General features: G+C 46.9%; 1 protein-coding gene across 1 annotated transcript in view; it reads right to left on the bottom strand.

Annotated features, from left to right (window-relative positions):
* Nucleotides 1-14,133: 14,133 nt before the first annotated feature.
* Nucleotides 14,134-27,738, bottom strand: part of LOC140408643 (uncharacterized) — a 169,943-nt gene continuing 156,338 nt past the window's right edge. The window contains exon 7 of the mRNA XM_072496121.1: nt 14,134-14,330. Within this exon, the coding sequence (XP_072352222.1) occupies nt 14,137-14,330 (194 nt within the window). The 3' untranslated portion in view covers nt 14,134-14,136. The remainder of the gene's footprint in view (nt 14,331-27,738) is intronic.

Below are 27,738 nucleotides of genomic sequence, written 5' to 3'. Positions count from 1 at the left end.
AGAAAGATGGTTCCAGCACTCTGGGATAAATCCTATTGCGGAGATATATAAGACATTAGAAGGCAGTCAAACATATCCACAGGAAGTATCAGCAGATTTGAAAAATAATTATTTAGTGTAGACATTCAAAAAGGTAAGAACAAAATTGCAGAGAAGTACAGATCTTAAATAATGGAATCAATTATATGGAGTAAATATTAGGATTGGTTTTCAAAAACCAAGTAAGCAACCTTCAACAAGGCTTTAAATGGGAAAATCCTCCCTAATCAATGTCCTTGATTTCTTCGAGGAAATGTCAAGTCAAGTGGGTTGTATTAAACCCCAAGAATTTTGTATTTAGTCTTCCAAAGGGCACGTGATTAAGTTCCACAGAGAAGGCAATCAGTTAAATGAAAAGCTGTGAGCATTCGGATCAAATCTTGGATAGGGATGAGAAATGAGCTGAAGGGTGGAAAAGAACAGATGGGTTAAATGGGTAACACTGGGATGGGGGTCACTACTGAATATAGATCCAAGGAATCGGTATTCAGACCACTGATTTTTCTAATTTACCTCAATGACTTGGGCCCCACTTATAACTTGTTCTGGTCACCAAGAAGCAACAGTTATTCAAACAATGGAAATAGTGCAGTCAAGAGCCACGAGGTTAATCCAAAGTGTTGGGATCTTGTGTTATGAGAAAAGACTGGAGACTTGGACTTTTCTGTATGGAAAGGAAGCACTACACAAGGTGAGTTTATCGTTATATCAAAGAGCAAATAGAAATCTGAATGACTTCAAAATAATCAATAGAAATCGGACACTGGCCTAAACTAAAATGTAACTTTCAGGCAGATACCAAGAGGTTGTTCACACTGAGTGATCAGCGCTTGGAATGGATTTCTGGGTAGAGCAATGGAGGTGAAAACCCTGAAATAATTTAAGAAATAACTGGAGGTGACAATGAGTGGCATGTAGGATTACTCCAGATGGATGACTTTATCCATAAGTATCTTGTGATCCAATTAGCTTTGTTGATAATAGCTTCACACTGATTGTAAGTGCTCAATAAAGGAGCAATGATGACATGCAAATTCTTTTACGACTTCACATTGTGATTCCTCCTCCATTTGAGACCATAAATCTTGGCCCATCATGCTTATGGTGTAGCTATGAGAAACTGCACCATCCTGCTGTGACTGGGCCCTTCGGTCATGGGGCCAGGATATGTTTTTATTTTACAGCATATTAATGAATCATGTCTGGTACTTTAATCCCTTTGCAATTTGCATCAGCTCTTAACTCATGAAGGGTGTCTCATTAACAGGTCTTTAAAAAATAAATTTTGAAGAACTATGAGTGACAGACTTTTGTTCTCTATTTCAGTTGATTTTTATTTCAAAAGTGGACATTGTTAATGGTGCTAGGCATTGTCTTGGAAGGTAAATTGAAACTACAGGAGCTAAATTGACAGCCAATGTTGAAGCAATGCAAGATCAAATAACTGTGTGCCTATAAATGTTTATTGAATTTACGTATACATTCCGATTTAGTAACCCAGCTCAGCAGTTCATTATAAATGTTCCAAAATTAAGACAGCACGGTGGCACAGTGGGTTAGCCCTGCTGCCTCACGGCGCCGAGGTCCCAGGTTTGATCCCGGCTCTGGGTCACTCCGTGTGGAGTTTGCACATTCTACCCGTGTCTGCGTGGGTTTCGCCCCCACAACCCAAAGATGTGCAGGGTAGGTGGATTGGCCACACTAAATTGCCCCTTAATTGGAAAAAATGAATTGGGTACTCTAAATTTATGTTTAAAAAAAATAATAAAATAAATAAATATTCCAAAATTGAGTGACCTAGACAGGAGATTACACCTGCTTCCTTAAAACTGATTCTGATGGCAAGATGCCTTCTTTATAATTCACAGAGCAAAAATAATTAAATTAACATTTGGAGCAACTGTTACTGTTAGTAATTCCTCACAGACCGATGCTAAGAATTTCCATTCTTATTCCTTCACGTGAGAGCTGGGCATGTTTCTGGCTGTGTCAGAGGGCATCTCAAATAAAAATAAAAATGCTGGAAAATTTAAGAAGGCCTGGCAACATCTGTGGAGAGAAACAGAGGGCGGAATCATCCGGCCCCGTTGACCGCGGGCGCAAGTGCGGTAATAGGTGCGAAATCTCAAGAGTGGCCAAATACAAGATTTGTGCAGGTGAGATCTCAATTTGAGATCTTCCTTCCCCCGCCCTGCTATTGATGGAATTAGGTTCACACCCAGGAAGAGCGTGAACCTAATTCCATAGATTCTAATGCATTAACATCTAATTACCGGGCTTGATGCCATAGTGTCTGCTCACAGCTTTAGGGCTTGACGTCACACTGGTGTGAAACACTGCTTGTTTTCAAAAATGAAAACCAGTCGTGATGACCTTACTGGTGTAGCCATCTCAGATGGCCACCTGCAAAGGACCATGGGAATTACTCAGGACTCAGACAGAATCAGAGCTTGTGTGTGTATTTGCAACCCAGATAGCTAGATGTGATCGAAACCCCCGCTCGTTAGCATTCTAATAGCCCATTTCCCCAGAACAAAAGAACTGTACTCAGGTAACCGATACAGATACAGAGTAATTGGCACCACTCCCTTTACTCAGGGAGCCCAAACAGCCACGGTCAATGACCGCTATGGACAGGCCCAGCCATCAAGGCACCCGCCCCTTTATTGGCCAAAATCGAAGGCAGTGATCAAAGCCTGTTGAATTATTGGGTCCAGGATAAGGACCGCCCCAAACAGCGCGAAATCCAAGAGGGATGAGAAGAGACACAGCCATGTGCTCGGTCTCTCTTGGATCCGGCCTATGCCAACCCAAGTGCAGCATAACGACCAGACAGGCAAGCTCAAGACCGACAATCGATACCAGACGGATGAGCCAAGCAGAAACAAAGCCATTTCTTCCACCCAGCCACACAAGATCCAGATAAAGGCCTTGTCTATCTGCATAGAGCTGGTTGCCCTGAAGTTAAGTATAGGTTACTGTAGTTGTTAGGTGTAGTTTAACTTGTAGTGTTTTGTGTTGCATGTCAAAGTAATCCTTGTGTGTAAATAAACCACCTTTGAACTTGAACTGACTAACTGGTTGTGCGGTCCTTTGATCGATATCTGGTAAAGCCTTGAGGTGGTATCATTTGATACCTGGCGACTCTAAAGAGCATCATTTTTAATTGGCAACACTGGAGACATGGAGGGGCCAGTAGCCCAGGGGGTTGAGGCACTGACAGGGGTACGGGTAGAGAGGGTTACCCCTCTCCATGGGGGAGCGGGGGGAATCCCCTACTGCATGTGTGGGGGGGGGGGGCGGAATTCCCCCTATCAATGGGGAGGGTCACCTTCTGCATGTTGGGGACGTGGGGGGTGTTCCTCTTATCTACCACATGGGGTCTCCGTCAATTAAACATCGAGATTGGAGCTCCCTTTAAAAACGCCGCCCAATCTCAGATTCCCGGAATTACTGGTTCCTTTTGGCCCTGCCCCTCCAGCTGGCTGTGTGATCATAGAATTATCATAAAATCCCTACAGTACAGAAGGAGGTCATTCGTCCCATCGGGTTTGCTTCGACCCTCCAAAAGACCACCCTACCTAGGCCCAATCCCCCATGCTATCCCCGTAACCTCACCTGACCGTTGAACACTAAGGGGCAATTTAGGGTGACCAATTCACCTAATGTACATCTTTGGACTGTGGGAGGAAACTGGACAGCCGGAAGAAACCCACACAGACACGGGGGAGAATGTGTAAACTCCACACAGACAGCCGCCTGTGGTTGGAATCGATCCCTGTGCTGAGACAGCAGTGCTAACCACTGTGCGACCGTGCCATCCCTCCTCACCTGATCCTCGTCTGCACTTTGAAATTGCAGAGAGTGCTGTTTAATCAGGCGAGAAAAGGCATCTGTGAAGCCGGCAAATTTCAGTTTTTCTTGCCTCCAACACTCTTGTGCAATGTTTGGATGTTTTGAGTCAATGTTATCACAATTGTGTAGGACAAGCTGGGTGTACCAGAGGATATTTTACTGTCTGTAACTGTTCATAGGTTCATATTTCAAATAAGCAGCATTACGTACGGAAAGTGGCCAGTAAACAATGTTCATTGATTATAAGCATGTGTCTAATGTTATAACTTCCATCATGTCAGAATAAATTGTGTTGCTTCATTTTCATCCATGATTGTTCCAGGACCGCCCCCCCCCCCCCCCCCCCCCCCCCCCCCCCCCCGCCAAACACAGTGACAATTATCTTCAGTATATCTTTTAATTCATCTTTTTAATCCTAATGATTTTAAATGATCGTTTGGTTGTACAGAACTTGAGTATTGCTGAAAAAAGAGACATACTATCAAAACTTCATCTTGCACTTATCAGGACAGCTATGCAAGATAAACCAACAGTAAAGGGAACAACAATTTATACTGCAGGAGAAGAGAGTGCTGGTTGGTTGGCAAGTGGTCTAATGGTTTTATATTATAATAAATTATTTTTTAACCTACCAAATACTTCCTGATGTTATACATGTCATGAATTACTGGATTAATGGTTATATCTGTAATCATAGAAACAGAAATAGGAAAAGGAGTAAGCCGTTTAGCCCACCTAGCCTGTTCTGCCATTCGTTGAGGTCTTGGCTGACCTGAAACCTAACTCCATGTACCCAACCTTGCCCCAAATCCCTGAATACATATGGATAGCAAATATCTAGCAATATGTTTTAGAATTAACAATTGATCTAGTATCAATTGCCATTTTTTAGACCATGCCCCCTAGTTCTCCCAAACATTTGTGGAAATAATTTATTTCAACTCTACCATATATGTTCCCCTTAAATATTTTCTAAAATTCAATCAAATCACCCCTTAACCTTGTAAATTCCAAGAAATACAACCCTTTTTTGGGTAATCTCTCCTTGTAGCTTAACCCTTGGAGTCTAGGAATGAAACCAGTAAATCAATACTCCACTCTCTCCAATACCAATGTATCATTCCTAAGGTGTGCTCAGCAGTACCCTAGGTTTGGTCTAACCAGGGCTTAGTATATAGGTGAAGCATGACTTTCACCATCTTGTATCCTAATGCTCCAGATATAAAGGCTAGAATTCCATTAGCTTTATTGATTATTCATGTGGCAGTTCATGAGATTTTAATTTAGAATTCAACTGTTTCTAGCTTTTCCCCATTTAGTAAATATCCTGTTCTATCCTTTTAGGTCTAAAGTTGATCTCACATTTTCCTACATTTCAATCCAGTTGCTACAGTTTTGCTCATTCACTTAATCTATTGATATCTCTTTATAATGTTACACCTCTGTTTGGAGTTTGCACTTTCTTCCCCTGTTTGCATGGGTTTCCTCCCACAGTCCAAAGATGTGCAGGTTAGATGGATTGGCCATGCTAAATTGCCCCTTAGTGTCCAGGGGTGTGTAGGTTAGGTGGGGTTATGGGGATAGGGTGGGGGAGTGGGCCTAGGTAGGGTGCTCTTTCAGAAGATTAGTGCAGACTCAATGGGCCCAGGGATGGTGCAGGGGGGAGGGTTTCAGATTTCTGGATAATTGGGGCTCATTCTGGGGTCGGTGAGACCTCTACAAGCGGGATGGTCTACACCTGGACCAGAGGGGTACCAATATCCTGGGGGGGGGGATTTGCTAATGCTCTTCGTGAGGGTTTAAGCTAGTTCAGCAGGGGCTTGGGAACCTGAATTGTAGCTCCAGTATACAGGAGGTTGAGAGTAGTGAGGTCTTGAGTAAGATTTCAAAGTTGCAGGAGTGTACCGGCAGGTAGGAAGGTGGTTTAAAGTGTGTCTTCTTCAATGCTAGAAGCATCCGGAATAAGGTGGGTGAACTTGCGGCATGGGTTGGTACCTGGGACTTCGATGTTGTGGCCATTTCGGAGACATGGATAGAGCAGGGACAGGAATGGTTGTTGCAGGTGCCGGGGTTTAGATATTTCAGTAAGCTCAGGGAAGGTGGTAAAAGAGGGGGAGGGGTGGCATTGTTAGTCAAGGACAGTATTACGGTGGCAGAAAGGACGTTTGATGAGGAGTCGTCTACTGAGGTAGTATGGGCTGAGGTTAGAAACAGGAAAGGAGAGGTTAGGGGTTTTCTATAGGCCTCCGAAAAGTTCCAGAGATGTAGAGGAAAGGTTTGCAAAGATGATTCTGGATAGGAGCGAAAGCAACAGGGTAGTTGTTATGGGGAACTTTAACTTTCCAAATATTGACTGGAAACGCTATAGTTCAAGTACTTTAGATGGGTCCGTTTTTGTCCAATGTGGGCAGGAGGGTTTCCTGACACAGTATGTAGATAGGTCAATGAGAGGCGAGGCCATATTGGATTTGGTACTGGGTAATGAACCAGGACAGGTGTTAGATTTGAAGGTAGGTGAGCACTTTGGTGATAGTGACCACAATTCGATTACGTTTACTTTAGTGATGGAAAGGGATAGGTATATACCGCAGGGCAAAAGTTATATCTGGGGGAAAGGCAATTATGATGCGATGAGGCATGACTTAGGATGCATTGGATGGAGAGGAAAACTGCAGGGGTTGGGCACAATGGAAATGTGGAGCTTGTTCAAGGAACAGCTACTGCGTGTCCTTGATAAGTATGTATCTGTCAGGCAGGGAGGAAGTGGAAGTGGAAGTGGAAGGAAGTGCAAGGGAACCGTGGTTTACTAAAGCAGTCGAAACACTTGTCAAGAGGAAGAAGGAGGCTTATGTAAAGATGAGACATGAAGGTTCAGTTAGGGCGCTCAAGAGTTACAAGTTAGCTAGGAAGGACCTAAAGAGAGAGCTAAGAAGAGCCAGGAGGGGACATGAGAAGTCTTTGGCAGGTAGGATCAAGGATAACCCAAAAGCTTTCTATAGATATGTCAGGAATAAACGAATGACTAGGGTAAGAGTAGGGCCAGTCAAGGACAGTAGTGGGAAGTTGCGCTTGGAGTCCGAGGAGATAGGAGAGGTGCTAAATGAATATTTTTCATCAGTATTCACACAGGAAAAAGACAATGTTGTCGAGGAGAATATTGAGATTCAGGCTACTAGACTAGAAGGGCTTGAGGTTCATAAGGAGGAGGTGTTAGCAATTCTGGAAAGTGTGAAAATAGATAAGTCCCCTGGGCCGGATGGGATTTATCCTAGGATTCTCTGGGAAGCTAGGGAGGAGATTGCTGAGCCTTTGGCTTTGATCTTTTAGTCATCTTTGTCTACAGGAATAGTGCCAGAAGACTGGAGGATAGCAAATGTTGTCCCCTTGTTCAAGAAGGGGAGTAGAGACAACCCCGGTAACTATAGACCAGTGAGCCTTACTTCTGTTGTGGGCAAAATCTTGGAAAGGTTTATAAGAGATAGGATGTATAATCATCTGGAAAGGAATAATTTGATTAGAGATAGTCAACACGGTTTTGTGAAGGGTAGGTTGTGCCTCACAAACCTTATTGAGTTCTTTGAGAAGGTGACCAAACAGGTGGATGAGGGTAAAGCAGCTGATGTGGTGTATATGGATTTCAGTAAAGCGTTTGATAAGGTTCCCCATGGTAGGCTACTGCAGAAAATACAGAGGCATGGGATTCAGGGTGATTTAGCAATTTGGATCAGAAATTGGCTAGCTGGAAGAAGACAAAGGATGGTGGTTGATGGGAAATGTTCAGACTGGAGTCCAGTTACTAGTGGTGTACCACAAGGATCTGTTTTGGGGCCACTGCTGTTTATCATTTTTATAAATGACCTGGAGGAGGGCGTAGAAGGATGGGTGAGTAAATTTGCAGGTGATACTAAAGTCGGTGGCGTTGTGGACAGTGCGGAAGGATGTTACAAGTTACAGAGGGACATAGATAAGCTGCAGCGCTGGGCTGAGAGGTGGCAAATGGAGTTTAATGCAGAAAAGTGTGAGGTGATTCATTTTGGAAGGAATAACAGGAAGACTGAGTACTGGGCTAATGGTAAGATTCTTGGCAGTGTGGATGAGCAGAGAGATCTCGGTGTCCATGTACATAGATCCCTGAAAGTTGCCACTCAGGTTGAGAGGGTTGTTAAGAAGGCGTACGGTGGACTTCCGGGTGCGGCGATGACCAGCTAAGTCGCACGTTTCGGCTGCTCCCGTTGGAACGGACGTTTGGGCTCTTAATAGGAGCCCCAACGGCAATTTAAACGGCCAAAAACACTGTGCGGTAAACCAGAAGGGAATCCCCCCAGACATGCATGGAAAAGGGAGAGGATAGCGGCCGGATTACGGAGGATCCTCTGGAGCAGCGGCAAGGAAGGGAAGCTCAAAACAAGATGGCGTCGGAAGGTGGCCGTTTGTTATGGGGCCCAGAGCAACAAGAGTTCCTGCGGCGCTGTGTGGAAGAGCTGAAGAAGGAGTTGAAGAAGGAGCTGTTGGCCCCGATATTACAGGCGATTGAAGGGCTAAAGGAGGAGCAGAGGACCCAAGAGCTGGAGCTTCGGGTCGTGAAGGCAAAGACTGCTGAAAACGAAGATGAAATACAGGGCCTGGTGGTGAAGGCAGAAACGCACGAGGCACAGCACAAAAGGTGTGTGGAGAGGTTGGAAGCACTGGAGAATAATTCGAGGAGGAAGAATTTAAGAGTCCTGGGTTTTCCCGAAGGGGCGGACGTCGGGACATATGTGAGCACGATGCTTCACTCGCTAATGGGATCGGAGGCCCCGACAGGCCCTTTGGAGGTGGAGGGAGCTTATCGAGCTCTGGCGCGAAGACCAAAGGCTGGAGAAATACCTCGAGCTATAGTGGTGAGGTTTCTCCGCTACAATGACAGAGAGACGGTCCTCAGATGGGCGAAGAAAACTCGGAGCTGAAGGTGGGAGAACGCGGTGATCCGCGTATACCAGGATTGGAGTGCGGAGGTGGCGAGAAGGAGGGCAAGTTTCAATCGGGCTAAGGCAGTGATTCACAAAAAGAAGGTTCAGTTTGGAATGTTGCAACCGGCGAGATTGTGGGTCACACACCAAGGGAAGCACCACTACTTTGAGACGGCAGAAGAGGCGTGGACATTCATTGTGGATGAGAAACTGGAATAGTCTGGCGAGAGAAAGAGCTTCTGGGACAAAGTGGTGGGGTGATTATGTGGGGGGGAGATGATTTTTCAATTTGTTAATTCTGTGATCCTGTAACCTTTCTCTCTTCCCCATGTTGGGGGGGGGGGGGGGTATGAGGAACTGTGGGTGCCGGCCATTAGGGGCGGGGACGAGTGGGAAACGCGGGCTTTGTTCCAGCGCTATGGTAATTGTGGCGGGAAGAGGGACGCAGGAAGGAGGGGGCCTCGCACAGTGGGGGCTGAGGACAAGGGGGGAAGCCGAGGTTAGACGGATAGACTTTTTTGTCTTGGGAAGGGCACTGATTCCGAAGGTGACAGGGACGGAGTATACAGCCATAGCCATTTCGGACCACGCTCCACATTGGGTAGACCTGAAGGTAGGAGAGGAAAAAGAACAGCACCCACTCTGGAGAATGGATATGGGCTTATTGGCGGATGAGGGGGTATGTCTAAGGGTGAGGGGGTGTATCGAAATGTACTTGGAGCTTAATGACAATGGAGAAGTTCAGGTGGGAGTGGTCTGGGAGGCGTTGAAGGTGGTGGTCAGAGGGGAACTGATATCCATAAGGGCACATAAAGGGAAGCAAGAGGGTAAAGAAAGGGAGCGATTGTTGAAAGAACTTTTGAGGGTGGACAGGCAATCGGCAGAGGCACCGGAGGAGGGACTGTACAGGGAAAGACAAAGGTTACATGTGGAATTTGACCTGCTGACCACGGGTAAGGCAGAGGCACAGTGGAGGAGGGCACAGGGTGTACAGTATGAGTATGGAGAGAAGGCGAGTCGGCTACTGGCCCACCAATTGAGGAAGAGGGGAGCAGCGAGGGAGATAGGTGGGGTGAGAGATGAGGAGGGAGAGATGGAACGGGGAGTGGAGAGAGTGAACGGGGTGTTCAAGGCATTCCTATGAGAGGTTATATAAGGCTCAGCCCCCGGAAGGGAAGGAGGGAATGATGTGTTTCCTGGATCAGCTGGAATTCCCGAAGGTGGAGGAGCCGGAGAGGGCGGGACTGGGAGCACAGATTGAGATGGAGGAGGTGGTAAAAGGGATTGGGAGCATGCAGGCGGGGAAGGCCCCGGGACCGGACGGATTCCCGGTGGAATTTTATAGGAAATATATGGACCTACTGGCCCCGCTTTTGACGAGAACCTTTAATGAGGCCAGGGAAAGGGGGCAGTTGCCCCCGACTATGTCGGAGGCGACGATATCGCTCCTTTTGAAGAAGGAAAAAGACCCGCTGCAGTGTGGGTCCTACAGGCCCATTTCCCTTTTAAACGTAGATGCTAAGCTCCTGGCCAAGGTGATGGCGACGAGGATAGAGGACTGTGTCCCGGGGATGGTCCACGAGGATCAAACTGGGTTCGTTAAGGGGAGACAGCTGAACACAAACATACGGAGGTTGCTAGGGGTAATGATGATGCCCCCACCAGAGGGGGAGGCGGAGATAGTGGTGGCGATGGACGCCGAGAAAGCATTCGACAGAGTGGAGTGGGACTATCTGTGGGAGGTGCTGAGGAAATTTGGTTTTGGAGAAGGGTTTATTGGATGGGTACAGCTGCTGTATAGGGCCCCGGTGGCGAGTGTGGTCACGAACAGGCAGAGGTCCGACTACTTCCGTCTTCATAGAGGGACGAGGCAGGGGTATCCCCTGTCTCCGTTACTGTTTGCATTGGCGATTGAGCCCCTGGCCATAGCACTGAGGGGCTCCAGGAAGTGGAGGGTAGTACTCTGGGGAGGAGAAGAACACCGGGTATCATTGTATGCAGATGATTTATTGCTGTATGTTGCGGACCCAGTGGAGGGGATGCCTGAGATAATGCAGACACTCAGGGAGTTTGGGGAATTTTTGGGGTACAAATTGAATATGGGGAAGAGTGAGTTGTTTGTGGTGCATCCGGGGGAGCAGAGCAGGGGAATAGATGATTTACCACTGAGGAAGGTAACAAGAGATTTCCGGTACTTAGGGATTCAGATAGCCAGGAGTTGGGGAACCTTACATAGGCTTAATTTAACAAGATTGGTGGAACAGATGGAGGAGGATTTTAAGAGATGGGACATGGTGCCCCTGTCACTGGTGGGTAGGGTGCAGGCGGTCAAAATGGTAACCCTCCCGAGATTCCTTTTTGTGTTTCAGTGCCTTCCGGTGATGGTCACGAAGGCTTTTTTCAAGAAAATTGAGAAAAGTGTCATGAGTTTTGTGTGGGCCGGGAAGACCCCGAGAGTGAGGAGGGGGTTCTTGCAGCGTAGCAGGGATAGGGGGGGACTGGCACTACCGAGCCTAAGTGAATACTACTGGGCCGCCAATATCTCAATGGTGTGTAAGTGGATGGGAGAAGGGGAGGGAGCGGCGTGGAAGAGATTGGAGATGGCGTCCTGCAAAGGAACCAGCCTACAAGCACTGGCGACGGCGCCGTTGCCGTTCTCCCCGAAGAAATACACCACAAGTCCAGTGGTGGTGGCAACGCAAAAAATTTGGGGGCAGTGGAGACGACATAGGGGAAGGACGGGAGCCTCGGTGCGGTCCCCGATAAGAAATAATCATAGGTTTGTCCTGGGGAGAATGGATGGGGGATTTGGAGCATGGCAGACAGCTGGGGTTGTGCAACTGAGAGATCTGTTCGTAGACGGGACGTTTGCGAGTCTGGGAGCGCTGACGGAAAAATATGGGTTGCCCCAAGGGAATGCATTTCGGTACATGCAACTGAGGGCTTTTGCGAGGCAACAGGTGAGGGAATTCCCGCAGCTCCCGACGCAGGAGATTCAAGATAGAGTGATCTCAGGGACATGGGTGGGGGATGGTAGGGTGTCGGATATATACAGGGAAATGAGGGACGAGGGGGAGATCATGGTGGATGAGCTGAAGGGGAAATGGGAAGAAGAGCTGGGGGAAGAGGTTGAGGAGGGGCTGTGGGCTGATGCCCTACGTAGGGTAAACTCGTCGTCCTCGTGCGCCAGGCTAAGCCTGATACAATTCAAGGTTGTGCACAGGGCGCTTATGACCGGAGCAAGGCTCAGTAAATTTTTCGGGGTAGAGGATAGGTGTGGGAGATGCTCGAGAAGCCCAGCAAACCACACCCACATGTTTTGGTCATGCCCGGCACTGCAGGGGTTCTGGGTGGGGGTGGCAAAGGTGCTTTCGAAGGTGGTGGGGGTCCGGGTCGAGCCAGGCTGGGGGTTGGCTATATTCGGGGTTGCAGAAGAGCCGGGAGTGCAGGAGGCGAAAGAGGCTGATGTCTTGGCCTTTGCGTCCCTAGTAGCCCGGCGAAGGATATTGCTTATGTGGAAGGAAGCCAAACCCCCGGGCGTGGAGACCTGGATAAATGACATGGCAGGGTTTATAAAACTAGAACGGATAAAGTTTGCACTAAGGGGTTCGGCTCAAGGGTTCACCAGGCGGTGGCAACCGTTCATTGACTACCTCGCAGAACGATAAAGGAAATGGGAAGGTAACAGCAGCAACCCAGGGGGGGGGGGGGGGGGGGGGGGGGGGGCGCGGGAGGGCTCGGGTGGGTCCTCAGGGGTGTTTTTGTATAAATATTTGTATTAGGCTATGTATATTGGATTGTTTGATTTTATTTTGGAGAGTTATTATTTTTGTTATGGCAGTTGCCATTTAGTTTATATATTATTTATTTACTTGTTAAAACGGTCACTGTTATTTATATTGTTTTATTGTTGTAAAAAGGAAAACCTTTGTATTGTTTTGTTTGGCCGAAAAATTTGAATAAAATATACTTTTTTAAAAAAGAAAGCATACGGTGTGTTAGCTTTTATTGGTAGAGGGGTTGAGTTTTGGAGCCATGAGGTCATGTTGCAGCTGTACAAAACTCTGGTGCGGCCGCATTTGGAGTATTGCGTGCAATTCTGGTCGCCGCATTATAGGAAGGATGTGGAAGCATTGGAAAGGGTGCAGAGGAGATTTACCAGAATGTTGCCTGGTATGGAGGGAAGGTCTTATGAGGAAAGGCTGAGCGACTTGAGGCTGTTTTCGTTAGAGAGAAGAAGGTTAAGAGGTGACTTAATTGAGGCACACAAGATGATCAGAGGATTGGATAGGGTGGACAGTGAGAGCCTTTTTCCTCGGATGGTGATGTCTAGCACGAGGGGACATAGCTTTAAATTGAGGGGGGATATATATAAGACAGATGTCAGAGGTAGGTTCTTTACTCAGAGAGTAGTAAGGGTGTGGAATGCCCTGCCTGCAACAGCAGTGGACTCGCCAACACTAACGGCATTCAAATGGTCATTGGATAGACATATGGACAATAAGGGAATAGTGTAGATGGGCTTTAGAGTGGTTTCACAGGTCGGTGCAACATCGAGGGCCGAAGGTCCTGTACTGCGCTGTAACGGTCTATGTTCTAATGGCCTCCTTCTGCACTGTTGGAATTCTATAGTTCTACCTACAATACTTACAATTTTGCCTATCTTTGTGTTATCAGCAGATTTGTATTTGTTTCTTTTTATTTCGTTATCTAAATTGTTAATGAATATAGTGGACAGTTGGATTTGGATTTTTGTTTCTTGTCACGTGTACCGAGGTACAGTGAAAAGTATTTTTCAGCGAGCAGCTCAACAGATCATTAAGTACATGAAAAGAAATTTAAAAAAAAAATACATAATAGGGAAAAGAGAGAGGTTAGTAATAATGTTAGTCTTAAAATTAAATTTTTAAAGATTAGAACGATAAAAGGGGATCTGCTACAGAGAGCTCGGAGAGAGTTGCCACGTTCCGGCGCCATTTTGCTGCTTTCCTACTAGTCACAAATAGCCAATTATAGAAATCGCTCAATTTCCCTACTCTGTGTCTCCTGCATTTATGGTCTATAAACTAATGCTAACTCATCTTTCTGCATGCTGCTCAGCTCTGTAATCTCAAACTAGTTTATTGTCTGCCATCAACAATCACTGTTTAACCAAATAGATTTGTAAAAAAATCATTTTTTGTTTTTTTATCTAATGATTACTGGTACTTTACCCCCCCCCCCTCCCCCCCAAAATGTCTTGAACATAACCTTAGTTCCTTACAGCATCAAGGTTTATGCTAAGGTGCAAGGTTCATGTTTTACTTTGTCTGTACTGTATGTGCCAGGGCTGGGTCACCCACTCTGGGTGAATTTGATAATCATAGACATATGGTTTGGGGGTCCCCGCACAGGCACTTTTAGTAAGCTGGAAACAAGGACCTTTAATTTGCACATATCCTGGATTACTAGAGAGCGTTCTCAGTAGTCTTTCCACTGCCATGGATTCTGAAAATGAAACAAAAAGCTTTAGATAAGATTTAAGGAAATATGAATTCATCCAATACATTGACCTAAGATACGTTTAGTAAGTCACAAAACGTTTAAGTGAATATCACTTTAAAATATCAATCTTTCAGTCTTCTGGTAAAATGGCCACACCATTTTGAACAAGTTGGTCCTCGTACATAGTGATACCTAATATTAAACTGATGATATTATAATATGTATCCTTCGTTTCTGAGCTACTATAATAATATCATATAGGCACCTCCCTCTCCTATGCTACTTAAAACTCTTCTAAAAGTCCAACCGGATTAAGAAATATAAAAACGCATTGCTTGCTAACGCAAAATGGACGATAGCCAATCAACAATCAATGTCACAATTTTGTTTGAAATGGAAAACAATCTCAAGCAGAGTGAACAGCTTGTATTTATTTATTTAAAAAATGTATTTTTATTGAGAAATCTTTTTCAAATATAACACCATCACAACCATATTCAAACAGCAATTACAATGTTTCAATCCCCACCCCCTCCCGCACCTCCCCAAAACCAAACCCAAAAAGAACAAAAAAAACAATCCCCCCCCCCCCCAAAAACATCTGACAGTGACCAGCTCCCTGAAGTGGGCAAATAACGGCCGCCACCTCAGATAGAACCCCTCTGTCGACTCTCTCGGGATATACTTAATTTTTTCTAAGTGTAAGAACTCCATCAGGTCACTTAACCATGCCGTGGCACTGGGCATGACCAAAGACTTCCACCCAAATAGCAGTCTTCATCGGGCTATTTGCGAGGCGAAGGCAGAGCATCTGCCTTCGCCCCATCTGCAGCTCCGGTAAATCTGATATTCCAAAGATAGCCATCAAAGGCAGGGCTCCAACTTAACTCTGAGAATTCCCGACATGGTCCTGAAGAAGGAGACTCCAAAGCTCAGAAGCTTACAAGACCAGAACATGTGCGTATGGTGCGCCGGACCCTTAGGACACATCTCGCACCTAGCATCTACTTCCGAGAAGAACCCACTCACCCGTGCCCTGGTCAGATGTGCCCTAGGAACCACTTTAAACTGAATCAGGCTCAGCCTAGCGCACAAGGAGGTGGAGTTGACTCTGTGTAGAGCCTCGCTCCACACCTTTCCATTTTTTTTTAATAAACATTTTATTGAGGTATTTTCGGTATAGTAACAACAACAAAATAAACAATATACATGAAACCATAAACATAGTGCAAAAGCCATTTACCTCTCATACAGGTACCACCCTTATTGACCCCCAACTCTAATCTAAACTACCCCCCCCCCACCCCCTCCTGTCTGCTGACGATTAATTTCCCGCAAAGAAGTCGACGAACGGTTGCCACCTCCGGGTGAACCCTAACAGTGACCCTCTCGAGGCAAACTTGATTTTCTCCAAACAGAGAAAGCTAGCCATGTCCGATAGCCAGGTCTCTGACTTCGGGGGCTTTGAGTCCCTCCATGCTAATAGTATCCGTCTCCGGGTTACCAGGGAAGCAAAGGCCAGAACATCTGCCTCTTTCTCCTCCTGGATTCCCAGGTCTTCTGACACCCCGAAAATCGCCACCTCTGGACTCAGCACCACCCTTGTTTTTAACACCGTGGACATGACGTCCGCAAACCCCTGCCAAAATCCCCTAAGCTTTGGACATGTCCAAAACATGTGGACATGGTTCGCCGGTCCTCCTGCACATTTTGCACACCTGTCCTCCACCCCAAAGAATCTGCTCATCCGGGCCACTGTCATGTGAGCCCGGCGGTGAACAACCTTAAATTGTATCAGGCTGAGCCTGGCACATGTTGCGGACGTGTTGACTCTACTCAACGCGTCCGCCCATAGACCATCCTCTATCTCTCCTCCCAGCTCCTCCTCTGTTATAACCTGCCTACTTACCATTGGCTGGGGACTAATGACTATCCCACAATCCTGTGGGAGTATGAGCTTCCCCAATGAGGGGGGCGGAGAAACCACTAGTAAACTCCTAGTATAAATAAAGCTGGCCAGTTCAGGAACCAGCAGGAAGGAGTATGTAGCAAGGGAAGTTACTGCTACTGTTATGTATATATGTTATAGTAAATAAATGTTATTACTTTGTATCCTTAAAACTCGTGCTGGATTCTTCATGGCCCTTACAAAATCCTCCCACTTGCGCTTCAGCTCCTCAGTCTGCGTCTCCTCCGACCCCATAAACTCCTTATAAATGTCCGAGACACTCCCTTCTCCTACCCACCCTCTGGAAACTACCCTGTCCTGAATCCCCATTAGCGGTTGGAGGGGGAAGGTTGACACCTGTTTACGAAGGAAGTCCCGCACCTGCAGATACCTGAATTTGTTTCACCTCGCCAACCCAAACTTTTCCTCCAACGCCCTCATACTCAGAAAGCTCCCCTCTATGGACATATCCCCCATACTCTCAATCCCCACTTTCCGGCATAACCGGAACCCCCCGTCCATACTCCCCGGGGCAAACCGGTGATTATCACAGATTGGGGCCCAGACCGATGCTCCCACATGCCGCCTCCTCTGGCCCCAAACTCGCTCCACACCTTTCCCATCAAACAACTGGCCCAGCTCCCCATCCCACTTCCTCTTAACCTCATCCAGTGAAACCTTCTCCATCGACACGAGCCAATTATAAATGTCCGACATCTTCCCTTCCCCTACATCCACCACAGAGAGAACCCTATCCATCAACAAGGCCAGAGGCGCCAAGGGGAAGGAATAAATTTCCTTGTGTACAAAGACCCGTGCGTACCTGATTCGTTTTTTAAAATTTAGAGTACCCAATTCATTTTTTCCAATTAAGGGGCAAGTTAGTGTGGCCAATCCACCTACCCTGCACATCTTTGGGTTGTGGGAACGAAACCCATGCAAACACGGGGAGAATGTGCAAAGTCCACATGGACAGTGACCCAGAATTAGGATCGAACCTGGGACCTCGGCTCCGTGAGGCAGCAGTGCTAACCACTGAGCCGCTGTGCTGCCCTAGGCACGTACCTGATAATACCCAAAGAGGTTAGCTCTCGCGAGTCGGTACTTGCCCACCTACTCCTCAAAATCAGCGAACTTCCCACCTGTAAATAAATCTCCAAACCGCTCCAATCCCTCCTCCCTCCATGTCCCAAACATATCCAAGGCCGTCGGTACAAAACAATGATTCTCACAGATTGGGACCAACGATGACATAGCATTAAGCTATCTAAACTGCCTCCATATTCTCCAGGTGGCCACCGGACTTGAAGTTCATTTAGCTGAGGAGAATGGAAGAGGAGCCGTAACCAAAGCTCTTAAACTGGAGTCTGCAGGCGCCTCCCTCCATTTGCCCCCACACAAACTCCATCCCCTGTACCACCCCTCACACTCTCAATATTTGCCGCCCAATAATAAAATAATAGATTGGGCAAAGCCAGGCCCCTGGCTACAAAAACTCCCTACGGATTCGTGGGGTCTTAGCTGCCCAAATAAAAGTTAACATTTTACTGACTTTCACAAAGAAAGATTTTGGGAGGAAAATTGGAAAGCACCGAAGCAAAAATAAAATCCGTGGGAGGATATTCATTTTTACTGACTGAACCCTACCCTCCAAGGTCAGCGCGAGACTTTCCCACCTCCCCAGGTCAGCCTTCACTACCTTGCCCAAATCTCCAAAGTTCAGTTTATGGAGCGAGGCCCAATGGTGGGCCACCCAGATAACGGAAGTTGGATCTGGCCTGGCAAAAGGGCAACCTCCCCAGATCGGCTCCTCTTCCTGGGTGATTCACCAGAAGGGATTCCCTTTAGCCCAAATTCAATTTATACCCAGGGAAGGAGCCTCCCGAGCAGCTTCCTTATCTCCTCTCCACTGGCGTGGGGATCTGTCACATACAACAATAAATCATCCGCATACAATGTTATGCTATGATCCGTCCCTGCCTACCCTTAATAAACCCCGTCTGCTCCTCCAATATAACCACTGGGAGGCAGGGCTCTAGGCTCATCGCCAGGACCTTCGCCAACAACTTTGCATCTGCATTCAGTTACAAAATAGGGCGATACAAACTGCACTTTGCCAGATCCTTATATTTCTTTAAGATTGAGGAGAAGACTGACTATGACAGGTCACATATGGCGACAGCATAAATAAGAGCACTAAAAACGGCCGTCTTGGATGGCCCCCAAGCAAACGGAAACACCGGAGGGCAGGTGTATATCCACATGGTGAATATGGCAAGGATGGCCATCTTGGGGCAGCACGGTAGCCTTGTGGATAGCACAATTGCTTCACAGCTCCAGGGTCCCAGGTTCGATTCCGGCTTGGGTCACTGTCTGTGCGGAGTCTGCACATCCTCCCCGTGTGTGCGTGGGTTTCCTCCGGGTGCTCCGGTTTCCTCCCACAGTCCAAAGATGTGCAGGTTAGGTGGATTGGCCATGATAAATTGCCCTTAGTGTCCAAAATTGCCCTTAGTGTTGGGTGGGGTTACTGGGTTATGGGGATAGGGTGGAGGTGTTGACCTTGGGTAGGGTGCTCTTTCCAAGAGCCGGTGCAGACTCGATGGGCCGAATGGCCTCCTTCTGCACTGTAAATTCTATGAACAGCCTCTGGACAAAGGGAAACCCCGGAGTGCAGGGGCACAGCCACATGGTGAGTATAGCGACAACAGTCATCTTGGATGGCCCCCAAACAAGGGGAAACACCGGAGCGCAGGGGCACATCCACAAGGCAAGTATGGTTGACGCCGGAGGAGTGGGGGGACAGAAATCCCCCATTAGGCTAGTCACCTGGAATGTCAGAGGACTTAACAGCCCAGTGAAAAAATCCAAAGTCTTTGCGCACCTGAGAAGTCTGAGGGCTGATGTTATCTTCCTCCAAGAGATGCACCTGAGAGAAAGGAACGACTGAGGTTAAGAAAGAGCTGGGTGGGATAGACTTACCAATTGTGCTACAGGGCGAGGGCTTGATGGAGTGGCCATGCTGCTCAATAAGTGGACAGTTTTCTTGGCGACAAAAACAGCTATGGATCCAGGGGGACTGTATGTCATGGATTGGATTGGATTTGTTTATTGTCACGTGTACCGAGGTACAGTGAAAAGTATTTTTCTGCGAGCAGCTCAACAGATCATTAAGTCCATGGAAAGAAAAGGGAATAAAAGAAAATACATAATAGGGCAACACAAGGTATACAATGTAACTACATAACACCGGCATCGGATGAAGCATACAGGGTGTAGTGTTAATGAGGTCAGTCCATAAGAGGGTCATTTAGGAGTCTGGTAACAGCGGGGAAGAAGCTGTTTTTGAGTCTGTTCGTGCGTGTTCTCAGACTTCTGTATCTCCTGCCCGATTGAAGAAGTTGGAAGAGTGAGTAAGCCGGCTGGGAGGGGTTTTTGATTATGCTGCCCGCTTTCCCCAGGCAGCGGGAGGTATAGATGGAGTTAATGGATGGGACGCAGGTTTGTGTAATAGGCTGGGCTGTGTTCACGACTCTCTGAAGGTTCTTGCGGTCCTGAGCCGAGCAGTTGCCATACCAGGCTGTGATGCAGCCAGGTAGGATGCTTTCTATGGTGCATCTGTAAAAGTTGGTAAGAGTTCAGGTGGACATGCCGAATTTCCCTAGTTTCCTGAGGAAGAATAGGCGCTGTTGTGCTTTTTTGGTGGTAGTGTCGGCGTGGGTGGACCAGGACAGATTTTTGGAGATGTGCACCCCTAGGAATTTGAAACTGCTAACCATCTCTACCTTGATGCTGACAGGGGTTAGTGGTGACCTGGAAGGGGGACAGTGATCCACGTAAATGTGTACGCTCCAAACTGGGATGATGCAGAATTCATAAAGAAAGCCATGGCAGAAATCACCGACATAGACTTCCACCGACTCATTATGGGGGGCTACTCCCAGGTTCACAGGGTCTACACTCGGGTCGACTTCTTCGCAGTGGGGAAAGCGGTGCTTCCAAGGATAGAGGGAGCAGACTACTCCGCAATAGTAATATACACAATATGTGGATGTGAGGTTGTAAATGGGCCGGGAACAACGCCCCCTCCCCCTCCCCCATGGAGGCTGGACATGGCCCTCCTCACCGATAAGGCATTCTACGAACGGATGTCACCAGCCATCAACTGATAAGTTACCAGCAACCAAAATGGGGAGGATTCCCATTCGGGGAGGCATTAAGGCAGTGATAAGGGGGAAATTATTGCATACAAGGCATGCAAGGATAGGAAGGAGAGGGCGGCTAGGCAGCAGTTGGTTGACTCCATACTGGCAGTGGAACGGCTGGCGGAGAGGAAAAAGCCACAAATAGACTTTAACCTGCTCTCCACTGGGAAAGCAGTGCACCAGCTCCGCCAGACATGGGGGACCTTTTATGAGCATGAAGACTTAGCCAGTCACCTGTTGGCTTACTGGCTGAGAAAGCAGGCAGCCAAGAGGGAAATAGCCCAGGTAAGGGACAGGAGCGGCAAACCAGTCGCAGTATCAGAACAGATCAACAAAGCCTTTGCAGTCTTCAGACGAGAGCTCCGAGCCCCTAGAGGGAATGAAGGCGGACTTCAAGAGGTGGGCTGTGCAGCCATTGTGCTGGGGGTTCCTGCCTCCACCTAATGTACATCAGCAGCAGTGTGGTGCTCACCAGACTGTGCCCCGAAGCCTGACCACTAATATGTCCCACTGAGGTGTGTGTAGCTGCACTGGTGGAGGGCAGGGATGATAGCTGTGCCGCGACTATAACAGTTACATCGTCGGAGCTCTCCTCCAAGGTGTTCTCCTCGGAATCAGGAGAGGGTTCTGCCTGGGAAGAGCCAGCACTGTCGGCTGGAGGACCTGTGGGAGAATGGACATGTGGAGAATGGGATGGATGGGTCAGTCAGTGAGGCAATAACAACTGATTTTTGACAGGTCCTCCGGGTGGAACCCAGCGAGTAGAACAAAACCCCTCAAAATATCGTGCTCCAACAGCGAGTCATATATCTCCCATTGCGATTATAGTACAAAGAACAACATTCCCGTAACATCTGCCATCAAAATCCAACTTTTGAAACAATCATCCCACCCAAGAACAAAGAAATACGAACATGTACAAGGAACCCCAACAACTCCCCACTACCCACTTGCCCATCGTCAACATCCAAAAACCTCACAAAAACCACAATCAACTTGCACCCAGCCCATGTTTTTTTACAATAGCATCTGCATTCTGCCCATCGAAGAAATAACCTTTCGTCTCAAATGTCACCCTGAGCTGCACTGGGTACACTATCCCAAATCGAACTCAATTTATACAAGGTGATTTTAGCCTTGTTAAACGCCGCCTACTTCCTTGCCAGCTCCACACCGACGTTTTGATAAAGCCTGATGGCGTGGCCTTCCCATTTATATTCCCGATTTTCCTTAGCTCATTTCAGGACCCGCTCACAGTAACACAATCATTCGTTGGGACGGGGTTTCTGCCAGAGTGACCGGTGGATATGATTCAGCTCAGGAGGGGATGTGAATCCATCCTCCCCCACCATCTTCCCAAACATCTCTGAAAAGTATTCTGTGGGAGTTGGGCCTTCCATTCCATCTGGCAACCCCTGCACTCGAATATTCTGACTCCTAGAATGGTTCTCCACCTTGGTCCTCAATGCCTTATTTACACCGGCCATCAGTTACATCTCAACTTCCCGAGAGGCAATCTGGTCACTGTGCTTCGAGAGACCCACCTCCACACCCTTTATCATTGTGCCATGTGCTTTTACCGTCTCTTTGATCTTTTTAACACCGACAGAATGGCTTACGGGCATCCTCAGACACAGCCCGCCATTGCTTCTCGAATTCCACCACCAAGGTGCCGGCAAGTATCCCGGCCATTAGCTAGGGTTCCTTGATGACATACTCGGTCAAATACTGCCTTGATGTCAAGGCCAGTCACTCTCACCCCACCTCTGGCATTCAGCTCTTTTGTCTATGTTTAAACCAAGGCAGGTAATGATATCAGGAGCTGAGTGACCCTGATGGAACCCAAACTGAGCGTCCGTGAGCAGGTTATTGCTGAGAAAGTGGTGCTTGATAGCACTGTTAATGATTCCTTCCATCACTTTGCTGACAATAGAGGGTAGGTTGATTGGGTGGTAATTGGCTGGATTGGATTTGTCCTGCTGCCCTTACCCTAAATGGTACCATTGTGGGTTTGGAAGATGTGCCTCTGGAGCCTTGGGGAGTTCCTGCTGTGCATCTTGTAGATGGTACACATGGCTGCCACTGTAATTCTTTGGTGGAGGGAGTGAATATTTATTGAAGGAGTGTCAATCAAGCAGACTGCTTTGTCCTGGATGGTGTTGAGCTTCCTGAGTGTTGTTTGAGCTGCACTCATCCAGGCAAGTGGAGAGTATTCCATCACTCCTGATTTTAGCGGTTCAAGTAGGGGTTGCTCACATCACCGTTTCAAAGGCAGTTCGAGATGGCCAATAAATGCTGACATTGCCAGAAATGCCAACACCCCACCAAAGAGTTTTTTAAAAATTGGAAGTCTTGGTGACGGAACGCATATGGGTTCAGAGCCTCGTACCAAGGTCAAATAGAATGCCAAGGTTGAGGACATTCTTGTTTGTCCTCAGAAAGTGGCCAGGGAGGATGATGGAGTTGCTGCCTTGGGAATGTAGTTTGTAGCTCGGATGAAAGACAATGGTTTCAGATTCCTCAGAATCGGATTCTGAGGGCAGCACGGTGGCGCAGTGGCTTAGCACTGTGGCCTCACAGCGCCGAGGTCCCAGGTTCGATCTTGGCTCTGGGTCACTGTCCGTGTATAGTTTGCACATTCTCCCTGTGTTTGCGTGGGTTTTGCCCCCACATCCCAAAAATATGCAAGCTAGGTGGATTGGCCACGCTAAATTGCCCCTTAATTTACAAAAAGGAATCGGACTCTGGACAAGTAGTATGGCAAATTAGAGACAGTGCAATGGTCAAGAGAGAACAAAGAATATTAGCAGGGGAGACTAGGACCCGGGGGCACAGCCTTAGAATAAAAGGGAGTCACTTTAGAACAGAGATGAGGAGAAATTTCTTCAGCCAGAGAGTGGTGGGTCTGTGGAATTCATTGCCACAGAGGGCGGTGGAGGCCGGGACGTTGAGTGTCTTTAAGGCAGAAGTTGATAAATTCTTGATTTCTCGAGGAATTAAGGGCTATGGAGAGAGAGCAGGTAAATGGAGTTGAAATCAGCCATGATTGAATGGTGGAGTGGACTCGATGGGCTGAATGGCCTTACTTCCGCTCCTATGTGTTATGGTCTTATAATATAGGAAATAAGTGCAAGAGTCGGCCAGTCAGCCCTTTGAGCCCGTTCCATCATTCAATGAGATCATGGTTGATCTTCTATCTCACCACCATTATCCTGCACTATCCCTATCCCTTGCTGTTTGATATGCAGAGGTCTATCAATCTCAGTCTTGAACATACTTAACATCTGAGCCTCCACAGCCCTCTGGAGCAGAGAATTTCAAAGATTCAGCACCTCCTGAGTGAACAAATTCTGCCTCATCTAAATAACATACCCCTTATCCTGAGACTATGTCCACTGGTTCTAAACACGTCCTCCGTCCCCTGCCCCACCCTCACCCCAGCCAAGGGAAACAGCCTTCCTGGATCTAACCTGTCATGCCCCGTAAGAATTGTGTATGTTTGAATGAGATCATCTTTCGTTTTTCTAAATTCCAGAGAATAAAAGCCCAGTCTATTTAACCTTTCCTTATAGGACAGTCCATCCATCCCAGGAATTAGTTAATGAACTTTTATTGCACTCCTTGTATGGCAAGTATATCTTTCCTCAGATGAGGAGACCAAAACTGCACCAAGTACTCCAGGTGTAGTCTCACCAAAGCTCTACATAATTGCAGTAAGGCATATACTCACATCCTCTTGTAATAAAGGCCAACATACCATCTGCCTTCTTAATTGCTCAATGTACTTGCATGTTCGTTTTCAGAGGTAATGATGAGGTCGAGTTGGATGTCATTAGTGTATATGTGGAACCTAGTGTGGCTTCAGATGATACCAATGAGAGGCAGTATGCAGATGAGAAATAGGAGGGAGCCAAGGATAATTTCTTCAGCGACTCCAGATATACCAGCGTAGGAGTGGGAAAAGAGGCCATTGGATTGGATTTGTTTATTGTCACATGTACCGAGGTACAGTGAAAAGTATATTTCTGCGAGCAGCTCAAACAGATCATTTAGTACATGAAAATAAAATAACATAAAATGAAAATACATAATAGGGCAACACAAGGTACACAATGTAAATACATAGACACCAGCATCGGGTGAAGCATACAGGAGTGTAGTATTAATCAGGTCAGTCCATAAGAGGGTCGTTTAGGAGTCTGGTAACACTGAAGAAGCTGTTTTTGAATCATTGCAGTTGATTCTGCTGTTTAAAAAAGGAGGTAGGCAGAAAGCGGGTAATTATAGGCCAGTTAGCTTAATTTCGGTAGTAGGGGAGATACTGGAATCTATCATCAAAGAAGAAATAGCGAGGCAACTGGATGGAAATTGTCCCATTAGGCAGACACAGCATGGGTTCATAAAGGGCAGGTAGTGCCTAACTAATTTAGTGGAATTCTTTGAGGACATTACCAGTGCAGCAGATAACGGGGAGCCAATGGATGTGGTATATCTGGATTTCCAGAAAGCTTTTGACAAGGTGCCACACAAAAGGTTGCTGCATAAGATAAAAATGCATGGCATTAAGGGTAAAGTAGTAGCATGGATAGAGGATTGGTTAATTAATAGAAAACAAAGAGTGGGGTTTAATAGGTGTTTCTCTGGTTGACAATCAGTAGCTAGTGGTGTCCCTCAGGGATCAGTGTTGGGCCCACAATTGTTCACAATTTACATAGATGATTTGGAGTTGGGGACCAAGTGCATTGTGTCCAAGTTTGCAGATGACACTAAGATGAGTGGTCAAGCAAAAAGCACAGAGGATACCGGAAGTCTACAGAGGGATTTGGGTAGGTTAAGTGAATGGGCTAGGGTCTGGCAGATGGAATACAATGTTGACAAATGTGAGGTTATCCATTTTGGTAGGAATAACAGCAAAAGGGATCATTATTTAAATGATAAAATATTAAAACATGCTGCTGTGCAGAGAGACCTGGGTGTGCTAGTGCATGAGTCGCAAAAAGTTGGTTTACCGGTGCAACAGGTGATTAAGAAGGCAAATGGAGTTTTGTCCTTCATTGCTAGAGGGATGGAGTTTAAGACTAAGGAGGTGAGGCCACACCTGGAGTATTGTGTTCAGTTTTGGTCTCCTTACCTGAGAAAGGACGTACTGACGCTGGAGGGTGTGCAGAGGAGATTCACTAGGTTAATCCCAGAGCTGAAGGGGTTGGATTATGGGGAGAGGTTGAGTACACTGGGACTGTCCTCGCTGGAATTTAGAAGGATGCGGGGGGGATCTTATAGAAACATATAAAATTATGAAGGGAATAGATAGGATAGATGTGAGCAGGTTGTTACCACTGGCAGGTGAAAGCAGAACTAGGGGGCATTGCCTCAAAATAATGGGAGGTAGATTTAGGAATGAGTTTAGGAGGAACTTCTTCGCCCAAAGGGTTGTCAATCTATGGAATTCCTTGCCCAGTGAAGCAGTTGAGGCTCCTTCATTAAATGTTTTTAAGATAAAGATAGTTTTTTGAAGAATAAAGGAATGAAGGCTTATGGTGCTCGGGCATGAAAGTGGAGCTGAGTCCACAAAAGATCAGCTGTGATCTCATTGAATGGCGGAGCAAGCTCGAGGGGCCAGATGGCCTACTGCTGCTCCTAGTTCTTATGTTCTCTGGCTTTCACTGGATAGACAAGAACTGAATTGGGTGTCATGCTAGCACAGTGGTTAGCACTGCTGCCTCAAAAGCGTCAGGGAGCTGAGTTCAATTCCGGCCTCGGGTGACTGTCTGTGTGGAGTTTGCACATTCTCCCCATGCCTGTGTGGGTTTCCTCCGGGTGCTCCGGTTTCCTCCCACAGTGCAAAGATGTGCAGGTTAGATGGACTGGCCAATTTAAATTGTTCTTTAATGGTCCTTAGTGACCAAAAGGGTAGGTGGGGTTACAGGGATAGGGTGGAGGCGTCGGCCTTTCAGAGAGTTGGTGCAGGCTCGCTGGGCCGAATGGCCTCCTTCTGCATTGTAGAGTTCTATCAATCAGGCAATAGTAGGCCTACCCAGCCCGTTGGTGGAAGAGGGGCATTGGAGGAGAATGGAGTGGTTAACCATGTCAAAGGCCGCAGATGGATGGGTGAGAAGGAATTATTACCAAAGACACGGTCAGAGAGAATTTCATTTGTGACTTAGATAAAAGCAGCTTTGATGCCCTGGCAGGGGTCGAAAGGTGTTACAGGAAAGTTGAGCACAGATTTGGGGGATGGTGACAGCACATTCAAGGATTTTGGAGAGGAAAGGAAGGTTGGAGATTTGGTGGTACAGAGGGGTAAAGGGTGTGTATCTTTGAGGAAGAGAGGTGACTTGAATGAGAGGGTGTCAGCACTTGGGGAAAGAGAACTTTTAACAATGCCAACTAACCAGGAAAAGGCTCAGTGATCAGCTGTTTGGTGGTATTAGGTTTTGGGGAAGAGCAGTGGGTCTCATGGACAAGTTGAATAGGAGAGAGCACGAGGGCAAGGAGGAGTGAAATTAGAGAATATACAAATTTGTGGCTCAGGCAGAGGGGAACCTTAGAAGAAGTTTGGCTCGGTAGACTAGGGGAAAAGAGGGAAGCAGTAGGGACAGCTGAATGGATGGTTTTAATCTTTGTGACAGAAAAGTCCATGAGGGACGCATATTTGGTGTTGGAGCCAAGGATGAAGGGAACAAAAAACAGGTGTTTAAGAAGTTAGTTTGTAATGAAGAAGAGAAGCCCGAGATTATCTTTGCATTCTATGGTGATCCTGGGATAGTCAGCCATTTCACTATTGTCCATGTTACAAGAAACATGTCACAAAATATGACAAAGCCCACTGACTCATCTTGTTCCTGTAGCAACAGATTCCCACGTTTTTATGGATTAACTGCTACCAGGTTCCTTGGCTCTGTTTCTGATAAATTATTCTAGGTTAGGATGTAAATGGAGGCATCAGTGGCAAGACAGCAGATCTGTCCCATAATTATTTTTTGGTCAGTTATAGTCTGTCAACGTGAAATGAATCAGGCAGTCCCACAAGAAGCCTTCACTATAATCCTCTTCAAAAGTACAGTCCCTTCTTATCATTATTATTGTTATTTTGTAAGCAGAAATATATTGTAATGGTTAAAATTCCAAACATTATTGGTTCTCTGGTCAAAAATTGCGCTAATTCAAATATTTTATATATGAGATTGAAAACGGCGGTTCTTGCATGTGTCTGGAGTAAACATGAGCAGCTGCTTTTATTTTGTTCTTGCTGCTGTGGAAT

This window comes from Scyliorhinus torazame, chromosome 3 (assembly GCF_047496885.1).
Source record: "Scyliorhinus torazame isolate Kashiwa2021f chromosome 3, sScyTor2.1, whole genome shotgun sequence".
Lineage (NCBI taxonomy): Eukaryota > Metazoa > Chordata > Chondrichthyes > Carcharhiniformes > Scyliorhinidae > Scyliorhinus > Scyliorhinus torazame.
This window is presented reverse-complemented; position numbering and strand designations above follow the sequence as displayed.